This window comes from Carcharhinus amblyrhynchos, chromosome 22, assembly GCF_965287045.1.
Source record: "Carcharhinus amblyrhynchos chromosome 22, sCarAmb.v2.hapA, whole genome shotgun sequence".
NCBI lineage: Eukaryota > Metazoa > Chordata > Chondrichthyes > Carcharhiniformes > Carcharhinidae > Carcharhinus > Carcharhinus amblyrhynchos.
The window spans coordinates 39,645,339-39,659,434 of record NC_137345.1 but is presented as its reverse complement, the minus strand read 5'-3'; the positions used below and the strand labels follow the sequence as shown (position 1 = coordinate 39,659,434).

Below are 14,096 nucleotides of genomic sequence, written 5' to 3'. Positions count from 1 at the left end.
GTTGATGTGTCTTACCCATTCTCAGAAGCAGTAGTGACTCTGACCCTGGGGATATTTGGCTTGGGAATTAAGAGTGAGGTGTGTTAGTCACAAAGGGTTGGTATGAGAGGCGGAATGTATTGGATGTAATTTTCAGCCTTTCTTCCCCCCGATGAGATCCTAAATTAATATTTCTCAACACTATTCACCGTTGAGAAATGCATGAATCTTAGGGAAATAAATAGTGATATCTTGAGGAGTGTACGTGTTACAAAGGAAGAGGTGCTGGAAGTCTGAAAGTGCATCAAGATAGATAAATCACTGGGACCTGACGTGGGAGGGTAGGGAAGAAATTGTAGGTCGTCTACCAGAGATATTTGAATCATCAACAGCCTGAAGATTGGAGAGTGACAAATATTGTGTCTTTGTTTAAGAAGGGCTGCAGGGAAAAGCCTGGCAACTACAGGCCAGTGAGCTTGACATCTTTGGTAGGTAAGTTGTTGGAAGGTATTCTGAGAAACAGGATCTACAAGCAGTTAGAGAGGCAAAGACTGATTAGGGACAGGCAGCACAGCTTTCCGAGTGGAAAATTATATCTCTCGAATTTGATTGAGTTTTCTAAAAGGGTAATGAAGAAGGTAGATGAGAGCAGTACAGTTGACGTTGTCTACATGGACTTTAGCAAGGCCTTTGACAAGGTACCCGCATGGTACCAGGGTAAAGTAGCCAATTGGATACAAAATTGGTTTGATGACAGAAAGCAGAAGATGGTTGTAGATGATTGTTTTTCAATTTGGGGGCCTGTGACCAGTGGTGAGCCTCAGTGAATTGTGCTGCTGCTATTTGTCATTAATGTTAATGATTTGGATGATAATTTAGGAGGCATGGTTAGTAAGTTTGCAAGTGACACCAAGGTTGGTGGCATAGTGGACAGTGAAAAACGTTATCTAGGATTGCAACAGGATCTTAGAACATAGAACATTACAGCACAGAACAGGCCACGATGTTGCACCGACCAATTGAAAAAGCAATGACCCTCTAACCTAAACCAATCCCTTTCCATCCATAAACCTATCCACGGATCTCTTAAACGCCCCCAAACTAGGCGCATCTACAACTGCAGCAGGCAGGGCATTCCAATCCCTCACCACCCTCTGGGTAAAGAACCTACCTCTGACATCCGCCCTATATCTACCACCCCTTAATTTAAAGCCTCGTGCTAGCTTTCTCCATCCGAGGAGAAAGGCTATCACTGTCCACCCTATCTAAACCTCTAATCATCTTATATGTTTCAATAAGGTCCCCTCTTAGCCGCCTTCTTTCTAATGAAAACAACCCCAAATCCCTCAGTCTCCCCTCATATGACCTTCCCTCCATACCAGGCAACATCCTGGTAAACCTCCTCTGCACCCTCTCCAATGCCTCCACATCCTTCCTCTAATGCGGGGACCAGAACTGCACACAATACTCCAAGTGCGGACGCACCAGAGTTTTGTACAGTTGCAACATGACGTTGCGGCTCCTAAATTCAATCCCCCTACCAATAAACGCCAAGACACCGTATGCCTTCCTAACTACCTTATCTACTTGATAATATAATAATGATAATTATCTTGATCATAGAAAGGATGTTATTAAACTAGAAAGAGTACAGAAAAGATTTACTAGAATGCTACCAGAACGTGATGGTTTGAGTTATAAGGAGATGCTGGATAGACTGGGAGTTTTTTCTCTGGAGCATAGGAAACTTAAAGGTGATCTTATAGAGATCTATAAAATAATGAGGAGCATAAATAGGTAGATAGTCGATATCTTTTCCCAAAGGCAGGGGAGTTTAAAACTAGAGGGCATAGGTTTAAGGTGAGAGGGAAAAGGGGCCAGAAGGGCAATTTTTTCATACAAAGGGTGGTGAGTGTCTGGAACCTGCTGCCAGAGGTAGTAGTAGAGGCGGGTACAATTTTGTCTTTTAAAAAAGTATTTAGACAGTTACATGGATAAGATGGGTATAGAGAGATATGGGCCAAATGTGGGCAATTGGGACTGGCTTAGTAAAAGCTGGGCGGCATGGACAAGCCTAAGAGCCTGTTCCCATGCTGTAAACCTCTGTGACTGTTCCCTAAAGCTAAAGCACAGTCTCTTCAAAATGCAAGGCTGCTAGCAGAGTGTATAATTCCTTCGCAGTGAAATCGGTCCCTGTTCCTTTAGCAAATGATGTGGAGATGCCGGTGTTGGACCAGGGCAAACACAGTAAGAAGTCTCACAACACCAGGTTAAAGTCCAGTAGGTTTATTTGATAGTAAACACCACTATTCGGAACAGCATGTTCTTACTGCCTTTAGCAAATGAACATAGGGAGTAGAAGCAGGAGTGGGCCGTGGGCCATGGCACCCTTCATCATTCAATATGATCGTAACTGAGCTTCTACCTCAGCCATCCCACACAGTCCCTTGATGCCTTTACTGCCCATCTCAGATATAGTCAAGAATATATATATTCAATGACTGGGACCTTGTTGCTGCCTGGACTCAAGAATTCCAAAAGTTTAGAAGCCCTTGAGTGAAGGAATGTTTCCTCATCTCAGTCCCATACAGCAGACGCCCAGAGCTGAGGTGACTAGTCTAGACTCCTCAGCTTGGAGATGCATTCCGTCACCACCCAATAATGAAGAGTCAAATCAGAAAGCAACAATAACTGGTTCCAAGGTTCAATTCCCCTTTCATCCTGTCTCTTAAGTACCTTGCAATCCTGTTTGATCTGCACCTTGGGATGTTTTGCTGTGTTAATTGTGCTTACTAAATGCAATTTGTTCTTGAGGTATTTGGTGTCTGCTGCTGTGTAATTGTCACTGTGCGATGGTTGGCATTGCATCATTGAGCAAGGTTGTATTGGGGGGTCAGTGTGAGCTTTCCCTTATTGAATTACCAGTGACAGTCACTGGGTGAGGTGCTGGCAAACCGCTAGAGGCAGCAGGTTTGAAGGCAAGGGGGTGAAAATGAAGAGATATTCCAGCATAATGTGCCTGGTTATCGATGAGATTCCCCACCCATTTGGGAGGCAGTGTGAGAAACACCATCAGTGAAACTGACTAATGAGTGATATGTTCTTTCCACCACTTACAGCTTCCTCCCAAACCCCTCAACCTCTTGGGACAAGCTCAGGAAAGTAAAACTTGGAAAGTATCCGAACCGCGGAAGATCAGCAAGGACAACACGGCCCCTCTGCTTCGCTCTAACTTACCCTCACTTCCCGGCAACCCTGAGGATCCTGTCAGTGCTGATGTCTTTGTCAGGAAGCGAAAGCGGATCCCAGCGGTGAGTTGAAAATGTTATCTACACACCCAAGTTTACCGATGACAAAAAGATTGGCAGCATTGCATGATGTGTTGATGGGAGCTCAGCCTTTCAAAGAGATTGGAGCAAATGGACATCAATACAGGTGAATTGGAGCTTTGAGCCTGAGTGGGGTAGTATAAGGTACATTCTCAATGGAGAAAAGTCAGAAAGAGTGCAGGCCCAAAGTTAACTGAGTGAGTGAGTGAAATATCATGGAGAGGAACAGGGAAAGTCTTCCATGTTTTGAAATGCATTTAAAGCACAAGAACCACCAGGGCCACAGACTGAGGCTGGAAAGTGGAATTAGGCTGGATAACTCTGTCTTTGCTGGACAGACGTGATGGGCTGAATGGCCTCTTTCAGAACTGTTACGTTTTCTTCATTTCTAAGATTTTGAGAAAAGTGAATAGATTACTGGCTTTTCTATCTCAAGGACAAGAAAATATGCAGGGAGAAGTCAAGCTGTAGTTATACAATGCCTTGGTTAGACCATGCTGTTGGAGGGAGTGTAACATAGATTTATTGGAATGACACCTGGATTCTCAGGTTAAAATATAAGGAAAGAGTACACATGCAAGGGTTGTATTCCCTGGAATTCAGTGGGTTAAGAAATGATTTGCCTGTAGTGGTCACAATATTGTTGAGAAGGAACTACTTCTCACAGAGGGTGGTGGATTTGTGGAACTTGCTGGGCCATAGAGCAATAGACCCTGAATTGTTGAATTCCCAGAGGGAGACAGACGTATTTCTAACACAAAAAAGGGAAAGAGGGATGTGGGGAACAGGAGGGGAGTTGGATTTGAAGTCAAGGAGAGATCAGCCATGATCTGATTGAATGGCGGAGCTGACTCAAAGGGCTGAATTTGCCACCTTCTCATTTCTATGTTCCTACATCAAGCAGACAATAGAGAGAGACTATTTCTTGCTGGTTAGTGGGTCTAGAGTTACTTAGCATAATCTAAAAATTAAAGCCAGCAGTGAAATTAGGAAACTGTTCTTCACATAAATGATGGCAGGAGTTTGGAACTCCGCAAATGGCAATTGATGCTAAATCATTTGTTAATGTGACGTCTGAGACAAGTATACATTTGGTGAGCACAAATCTTGAGGGAATGAGACAAAAGGTGGGTTATATGGAGCTAGTTTACAGATGAGCTGTAATATTGGAACAGGAGGGATCTGCACCATTGGGATGGTCTTCACCTGATCCAAAGCAACAGATTAGCATGTGGGGTGGAGGGTTCAGCTACATGGAAAATTACAAAAAGAGTTAAAAGGAAGGAGAACTCAGGGGCTGTTATTAATGGAGGTGTTAGGATTCAAAAAGAAGGTATTAAAAACTAGTAAAAGGTGACAGGGGAATGGGACTCGCTGCAGGTGAACACATGGGCTGCAGAAAGTTGGATAAGCTTTCATTTAAGAATAGAACGTGGGAGACCAGCTGAGGATGTGTTGGAATAGCCAGGTGTGGAGGGAATAAAGACACAGATGAGGGTTTCCGCAGAAGGTGAGCAGAGACTGGAGGTGAAGGTGGGCAACGTTATAGAGGCGGAAACGGGGCTCTCGAGGATGGCACATAAATGAGGTGGGACACTCATCCCTTGGCACCAAGATTTCAAATGGACTGGATTAATCTCACAGTGATATCACATGCTAACTTTGATGATATCCAGCAGTGTTTGGAGATAGGTTATGGTGCTGTGGTGACTGATTTCTGCTGTTTTGTTTTAGATGGTCCTGAAGATACAGGCAGTGTACAACACAAAGAGAGGGAAGAAGAAGGTGAAGGCCCAGACCTTGTCGGGAACAGATTCCACGCCTCTGAAAGGTACCAAACTCTGTTCAGAAATTTCATCCAAATGTTTATTGCTGAAATGTAAGTCATGTGAGATTAAGGTGTGAGGTTTTGAACAATAGTTATACCACATGCAGCAATTTTATAAAGGTTGTTTACAAAATCTCTCAAGCTCTACCGTGTTAATATTTAAAATGATATGACACTTTCAGGTACCCAGAATGTTAAACTAAGGTGTCTTCCCTCTGTTGTTTATTCAACTGTTTAATGATTTTTGACTCTGCGATTCTCACTGTGGAACTGTGTAGGGTTCCTGTTTATTCAGCAGGGTAAGGATTTCTCACTGTGGAACTGTGCGTGGTTCCTGTTTATTCAGCAGGATAAGGATTTCTCACTGTGGAACTGTGCATGGTTCCTGTTTATTCAGCAGGGTAAGGATTTCTCACTGTGGAACTGTGCGTGGTTCCTGTTTATTCAGCAGGGTAAGGATTTCCCACTGTGGAACTGTGTAGGGTTCCTGTTTATTCAGCAGGGTAAGGATTTCTCACTGTGGAACTGTGTGCAGTTCCTGTTTGTTCAGCAGGGTAAGGATTTCCCACCGTAGAACTGTGTAGGGTTTCTGTTTATTCAGCAGGGTAAGGATTTCTCACTGTGGAACTGTGCATGGCTCCTGTTTATTCAGCAGGGTAAGGATTTCTCACTGTGGAACTGTGTGCAGTTCCTGTTTATTCAGCAGGGTAAGGATTTCTCACTGTGGAACTGTGCATGGTTCCTGTTTATTCAGCAGGGTAAGAATTTCTCACTGTGGAACTGTGCGCAATTCCTGTTTATTCAGCAGGGTAAGAATTTCTCACTGTGGAACTGTATAGGGTTTCTGTTTATTCAGCAGGGTAAGGATTTCTTACTGCGGAACTGTGCATGGTTCCTTTTATTCAGCAGGGTAAGGATTTCTCACTGTGGAACTGTGCATGGTTCCTGTTTATTCAGCAGGGTAAGGATTTCACACTGTGGAACTGTGTAGGGTTCCTGTTTATTCAGCAGGGTAAGGATTTCTCACTGTGGAACTGTGCATGGTTCCTGTTTATTCAGCAGGGTAAGGATTTCTCACTGTGGAACTGTGTGCAGTTCCTGTTTACTCAGCAGGGTAAGGATTTCTCACTGTGGAACTGTGCATGGTTCCTGTTTATTCAGCAGGGTAAGGATTTCTCACTGTGGAACTGTGTGCAGTTCCTGTTTACTCAGCAGGGTAAGGATTTCTCACTGTGGAACTGTGCATGGTTCCTGTTTATTCAGCAGGGTAAGAATTTCTCACTGTGGAACTGTGCATGGTTCCTGTTTATTCAGCAGGGTAAGGATTTCTCACTATGGAACTGTGTGCAGTTCCTGTTTACTCAGCAGTTGTAAGTATCTCTTACTGTCGCATTGTACTGAGTCACTGTTTATTCTGCACTTTACTCCACATCTTAAAGGACAGCAATGGTAAAAATATTTGATGCTCCGGTGTACCCGGCAGTAATATCCTGCATGGTGTTTGGCATGCTAACAGGAACTCAATTGAAGGGGTGCTGGGATAATGTGTACTAATGTCGATTATGAATCCAGTGATTCTCAGCATACACTTCAGAGTACTACATTTAAGTGATTAGTCCGGAAGTGCAATGATTCACTGTATGTACACTGCAGCGGGACAGAACCAGACTGGCGCAGTAGATGCCTGCTCTGGGCTGCAAGAACATCTCTCTGCTTTGCCTGTGTTTTGAGATGGGATTTTAGTAAATCTCTCACCTACCCTTGTTCTGTTTCCACTATAAAATGTCTTGGTTAATGCTAGCAGATTCTAGCCTAGTTATGCTTGGAGCTGGAGGTTAGGGTGTAATAGAATGGAGAGGGGTTTTAATAGAAAGGTGCACTGAATTAGACTGAAAGGATTTGGAGAGGCTGTTGAGAGAGTTCTTCTTGGGTAACAAATTAGATTTCATATTTGGCCTTAAGGAAACGTTTAGTGTTTGATGTGTGATTTTTATCTTTAAAGTGTGTGCTGTGAAGGATTTATGTGTCCAGAAAGTTCAGGGTTTCAGAGGGCCAGCTCCACTCAGCAATGGGACCTCATTGAACTAAACATTCCAGGTCTCCCAGCTGACTCCCAGATGGATCCATAGCCTGCCAGTGGGCAGGAAGTGTGGCTTTGTCAGCAGGAGGCCCCAGTGAGGACTTTAGGGAAAGTCCCCGGCTTTCCTGTGGGGAGCACTCCTGCTCTAACTGGCTCAGTGTGTTCAAACAGAAACAGATTTCTTATCTGCGTCTCCCCAGCTGTGGGGCTGCAGACAAATTGAGTCTTCCCCCTGGGCTGACGTTAATACAGTAAAGTCAAACTCACCGTCTCAAATTGAGACAAGTTATTAAAAGTCGAGACGCTGGGTACAAAGATCGTAAGTTTTTTTTTCAAAACTTTTTTTTTAACATAAAGCTAAGCAGATTGTTTGGGGCTTATTTAGCCTCTAACAGGTCAGATCTCCATATCACTGAGAATTAGTCTACCTGTAATCATGCAGCTTTGACTGAAATAGCTTACTCTCAAAGGCTGCCATTGAAGACATGCCTCCAAATTTAATGCATTTTGAATCCCTACAATGAAGAATAAAGCCATCTGGCCCATTTGAACCTGCACCAATGACAGTCCCACCCAGCCCCTATCCCTGTAACATCACATATTTACCCTGCTAGTCCCCCAATACTAAGGGGCAACTTACCATGGCCAGTCAACCTAACTCACGTATCTTTGGACTGTTGAAGGAAACTGGAGCACCCAAAAGAAACCCATGCAAACACGGGGAGAAGGTGCAAACTCCACACAGACAGTAACCCAAGCTGGGAATTGAACCCAGGTCCCTGGTGCTGTGAGGCAGCAGTGCTAACCACTGTGCCACCATGCCACCTCTAAATCAATGCATTAAAAATACTTTTCAGCGCAGAAACCACTGTCACCTCCAGACTGGAGTTATTCAAAGTTTGAGAGTGGCAATTTCTGGGGCGCAGATTAAGAAATCAGGGCCTAGAAGATCTGAGGCTGAAGGGAAGCATCGATAGTGAAAGAGATGAGGAACACAAAGATCGATCCCTTTCAAGAACCTGGCAATAGAATAGATTTTTTGAATAGATTTATTATTGTCACATGAATTGGGATACAGGAAAAGAATTGTTTGTTGCGTACAAAGCATACAGTTCATAGAGTACATAGGGGAAAGGGAAGGAGAGAGTGCAGGGTGAGGTGTTACAGTCATAACTAGGGTGTAGAGAAAGGTCAACTTTCTATGAGGTAAATCCATTCAAAAGTCTGATGGCAGCAGGGAAGAAGCTGTTCTTGAGTTGGTTGGTACGCAATCTCAGACTTTGGTATCTTTTTCCCGACAGAAGAAGGTGGACGAGAGAATATCCGGGGTGCGTGGGGTCCTTAATTATGCTGGCTGCTTTGCCAAGGCAGCAGGAAGTGTAGACAGAGTCAATGGATGGGAGGCTGGTTTGAGTGGTGGATTGGGCTCCATTCACAACCTTTTGTAGTTTCTTGGATAGATTAGGAGCCATACCAAGCTGTGATACATCTGGAAAGAATGCTGTCCAAGGTGCTTCTGTCAAAAAAAAATTATCCACAGCTAAGAGCAAGGTGAACTCAGAGGTCCATGGTCACCAACACCCTGTCAGGGCCCGGTACCTGAAAGGGAGGAGAATTCAAAGAGAGAGAATTGTATGATTTATGACTGACATGTACTCCGTGTCAGTTACATGTCAGCTACAGAGCTGCTTTAAGTGTCAAAGATTGAACAGGACAGGCTGAAGAGCCATCAAACCATGGGCATGGTTACAATTATCGAGGAATAGAAACTGAAGCAAGGGAATAACTGCAATTTTATTTAAAAAAAAGAGAATGTAGATTTGTTTGCCAGTTCTTATACATATGAATGATTTAAACTGGGACAGTTCAACACTCGAACTTGAAATCAGTTGAAAAGAAGAAACAGTAAAGTTTTCCCTTTAATTAGAGTAAAGGAAAATAACCCAATGAATCAGATCTATAAAAGTGGAGGGAGGATTTACCACACGATGTGAAAATACAAACCGACTGCACTGATTTATAGAATCCCTACAGTGCAGAAGGATGCCATTCGGCCCATTGAACCTGCACTGACAACAATCCCACCCTAGACCCGTAACCCCACATATTTACCCTATCAGTCCCCCTGACACTAAGGGGCAATTTAACATGGTCAACCAACCTAACCCGCACATCTTTTGGAGTATGGGAGGAAGCCGGAGCACCCGGCGGGAACCCACACAGATATGGGGAGAACGTGCAAACTCCACACAGACAGTGACCCAAGCCAGGAATTGAATCCAGGCCCCTGGTACCGTGAGGCAGCAGTGCTAAACCACTGTGCCTCAAAGCATCATCAATAGGGTGGGATGAGGATGTCTGTACAACACGCAGGCAATAATATAATCCTTGGGTTTTTGATTACGTTTGTACTTGGAATCTAGCTAGATCGCAAGGAAATACTTGCATTTGTGGGATGGTTAGAAAGGTTATATTCAGCTGAGAAGGAAGGATCTGTGTGTCAGACCCCACCACCCTCTCTGACCCTCTGTGATTTCCCTCCAGGTGAGCATTCTGATTCAGCAGAATTAGCTCCTTAATCCAGAGAATCTACAGTGAAACAGATTCCCCTCAGGAAATGAGTCAGAAGCAGGCACAGAATTCAATGGACCAAACCACTTCCCATTTACCACATGCAGATACCTGGATCCAAGAGAACTTTTAAATGAACGTGTAGCCATGGTGTGACAGGTTGGGTTGCCTGCACATTGCACAGGCAGCATTCCTATCCAGTCTCGTGATTCCACACTTGGTTGACTTGCTGAGTTTATGCCGTGCTGTAGGGAGAGGCAGATATGAGCTGATATGGCTTCCTGAGCAACTGAGAACAGCAGAAAAATAGCAAGACGTCACATCCCCATTACAGGACATCCCTGAACAATTGTATCTCTGGCGATCAGCTTGTGAGAGTCTGTTGGTGTTGTCGTGCCGGTGATATCGATGCACTGTCACATTTGTTAAGTAGGCCCGGCCTACTTTTAGCTGGAGCCTGGTTTAGGTGGGAGGTCAGGTGTTTCTTGCGTATTTCTCACGTGTCAGTGCAGACCCGATGGGCCCAATTCTTCCTGCTTAATATCACAGCAGCTGGGAATGCAGTGGGTTTACGCTGCTAGTGAACATTTTCACAGTAAAACCCCACCCATGTACCACTGCCTCTATAGCTAAACGTATAAGTGTGCAGGGGTGGTCAAAACATCGATTGAAACTAGTTTCCAATTGACTGCACGTTTCCTACACACTTGGTGCATGCATGGTATGAAACTCAATGGAAATAAATCACTCAACTTTCATTTAGATAGTGTATTTAATATAGCAAATTATCTCATGGTGCTCTGCACCAGAGTAATCAAACAACAATGAACATCAACCCAAAGGAGAGAGTATCAGGAGCTGTGCTGACTTAGCCAGTTTCAGCCAGACTGTTTTTAAGAGGTATAGATTTGACCAGTGTCCGAGTTCCAGGGCAGGGTAGAGACAGAGAGGGAGTGAGACGATACTGAATTAGAAGATCAGCCATAATCTCATTGAATATCAGAGTGGGTATTACTAATAGGGAAGGAAATTGTGTGCAAGAATATTCTTGGTGCATTTTTCTCATACTGCTTGTCAATTTTTTAAAAATGCCTATACTGTGCAACGTGTTTGAATGCCCTTGTGGGAGAGGGTGGGACAACTACACTGGCAGATTGTGCTGGGAAAGACTGTCAATAAGGTAGATCTCGTTACTGGCACAGTGATTAGCACTGCTGCCTCTCAGCACCAGGGACCCGAGTTTGATTCCCAGCTTGGGTCACTGTCTGTGTGGAGTCTCCACATTCTCCCCATGTCTTCGTGGGTTTCCTCCAGGTGCTCTGGTTTCTTTCCACAGTCCAAAAGACATGCTGGTTAGATGTATTGGTAATGCTAAATTCTCCTTCAGTGTACCCGAACAGGCGCCAGAATGTGGTGACTAGGGGATTTTCACAGTAACTTCCTTACAGTGTTAATGTAAGCCAATTTGTGACACCTATAAATAAATAAACTTTATAAGCTAAACTCCTGGCACATCTGGTTTAATATGTCTGTGGAGGACCTCTAGTAGCATTGTTCAATATACTGTTTCAGCGCACACAGTATGGTTTTCTGATAAGGAGCTGCCGTGCTCATGTTATAAGCTGTTGTGCTCTACTTGTTAAGAACCAGAGTCTTGTGCCATTACTTGGGAAGGGAAAGTTGTGGATTGGAAGGTGCAAATCCAAAACACAAATGAAACATCTGGAAATTTCAGACAAGCAAAACACTGCAGCTGCTGGAAATGTGAGATAATGCTGGGGAATCTCAGTAGGTCGGGTAGTATCTGTACTGAGAGAAACAGGGTTAATGCTTCAGATCAATGAGCTTTCATTAAAACTTAATAATGGAGCAGCTTAAAAAAAACACCAGGAATCCATTCAGCTGATGGTGTTGTTGGTGTGCAGGAGCCAAGGGTCAGTTGGTGCATTTAGCCATTCCCTGTGAAAGAATCAAAGGATTCTCACTATTCAGTTGCAAAGTTGATGATGTTGTGTTTTGGGAGAGATGTGAGTCTGTCTCTTAAGCCAAGTACAGTTGGTGCTTTGCAAACTCACCTGTGTTCTTGCATCTTACAGATGAGAACAGCGAGACAGAGAGTGATACAGAGGAACAACAGAGAGGTAAGGGATTGGTGCGTCAGCGGGTGTGCATTTTGTAACTTATTGTCAGCATTGGCTTGTACCCTGGGTGACAAAGGGCTGCTAGATTTGGCTGTGCAAGGTATTGAAGGTTAAACTGCAATAAACCTATCAGCCTTCTTTACCAAAAACCATGCTGTCCATTCTGATGGTGAGGGAGCGCAACCCTGAGTCAGTCAGAGAGCACGGTGGGACAGTGGTTAGCATGGCTGCTTCACAGCGCCAGGGATCCAGATTCAGTTCCAGTCTTGGCTCACTGTGTGGGGTTTGCATGTTCTCCCCATGTCTGCGTGAGTTTCCTCTGGGTGCTCCGGTTTCCTCCCACATTCCAAAGATTTGTGGGTTAGCTGGATTGGACATGCTAAATTGACCCTAGTAGCAGAGGTAAGTATGTAGTATTACAGGAATAGGCCTGGGTGGGATTGTGGTTGGTGCAGATTTGATGGGCCAAATGGCCTCCTTCTGCAGTGCAGGGATTCTATGAATCTGAGTCAGTGTAGGATCACATGGAATATACACTACAGGAACCTGTTCTACCTGACCAAGCCAATGTTTATGCTCCATTTGAGCCTCCACCCAACTATCTTCATCAAACTTTATCAGCATAATCTTTTATTCCCTTCTCCCTCACATCACCAAGACTGCCCCTTAAACACATGTATACTATTCACTTAAACCGCTTTGTGCTGTAAGAATCCCGGTCGGTTGCTCCAGATTACAAAAGCTCTAATCTATTGATGCAGACTGAAGTTTGCATTCCTTACCTTCCACCTGGGTCTCCTCAAGCTTCCTGTACCTGGGGATTTCCTTATTGTTACATAGACATAGAACATTACAGCACAGTACAGGCCCTTCGGCCCTCAATGTTGTGCCGAGCTATGTCCAATTGTAAGATCAAGCTATCCCCTCCCTATAATTCTGTTCCCTGTGTTCCTCCTGAAGACTTTATACGAAGGGAATGCGGTCAGGTTAGTCCAAACAGCATCCACCTGTAAGAAGGATTATCACTCGCTGATGGGTGGCGTATTCAAACCCTGATTTTCCAGATCCATCGGGTAATCTGACGTACCAGGCAGCTGATTCTACAAAGATTGCAGCTAAGCCTCACTGAAGACGCGACACTTTTGACATTGAAGTGGTGTAATGCTCCATCTCGGTCCCTCCACCACAAATGGTGGAATTTCAATTCAATCAAAATCTAGAATTAAAAATCTAACGATGACTATGAAACTATTGCTGATTGTCATAAAAACCTGTCTGGTTCACTGATGTCCTTTAGGGAAGGAAACCTATCATCCTTACCTGGTCAATAACCCCAAATCCTATGAATGAATTAAAAAAAACCCTCAATCCTCTGTAACGAAGCCTGCAATCTCATAGCTCCAGGCAGGTCCCTACTAATTAGATCTGTTTTTATGAATTCAGTGAGAGCGACATTGTCCTTAATGGTGATAAAGATACTCAAATTCAGTGATGTTACTGCACGTACGTGTGAGATGGTGATATGATGTGTAACTGTGAAATTTTCACTCATCCCCCTTATCAGTATTTACTCCATAGGTGACCCAGTGACATTACAGTTTGAGGGTCCCTCTTTAGCTATTCGCAGGAGTGTTATTTTTATCTCAAATATTAGTGCTCTGGATGTGCCCAGCTTTATTGCCCGTGAGACGACGCTGGAGCTGCCTTCTTGAACTGCTGTCATCCCTGAGGTTTGGGTACGTCCATAGTACTGTTAGGGAAGGAATTCCAGGATTTGACCCAGTGACAGTGAAGGCGATAAATTTCCAAGTCAGGATGGTGAGTGATTGGGAGGGGAACCCCCAGGTGATGGTGTTCCTAGGTGTCTGCTACCCTTGTCCTCCTATCTGGTAGTGGTCGTGGGTTTGGGAAGTGCTGTCAGAGGAGCCTTGGTGAATGATAATCCAAGCCTCCTCCTTTTTAAAATCTGAGGTGGGTGAGACTCATTGAACAGTAAAAGTAGCAAGGGGAGAATGGGGGTAAGGAAGAACAACACAGCACAGGAAACAGGCCCTTCCACCCTACAAGCCCCTGCCGCCCATTTTAACACAGTGAGTGCCTTATTCGAGTCTTGAGTCGCTCATCGATGTTTTTGTCTACCTCTAGTGGAACTCCACAATAAAGGGGGT

At 44.3% G+C, this 14,096-nt stretch overlaps 1 protein-coding gene across 2 annotated transcripts in view; it reads left to right on the top strand.

The window, feature by feature from the left end:
- The window catches only part of LOC145357080 (DENN domain-containing protein 2C-like), a 125,199-nt gene that overhangs the window by 86,632 nt on the left and 24,471 nt on the right, over positions 1-14,096 (top strand). For both annotated transcript variants that reach the window (XM_080210174.1, XM_080210176.1), the window contains exons 6-8: positions 3,099-3,290; positions 5,043-5,139; positions 11,884-11,928. In XM_080210174.1, the coding sequence (XP_080066300.1) occupies positions 3,099-3,290; positions 5,043-5,139; positions 11,884-11,928 (334 nt within the window). The remainder of the gene's footprint in view (positions 1-3,098; positions 3,291-5,042; positions 5,140-11,883; positions 11,929-14,096) is intronic.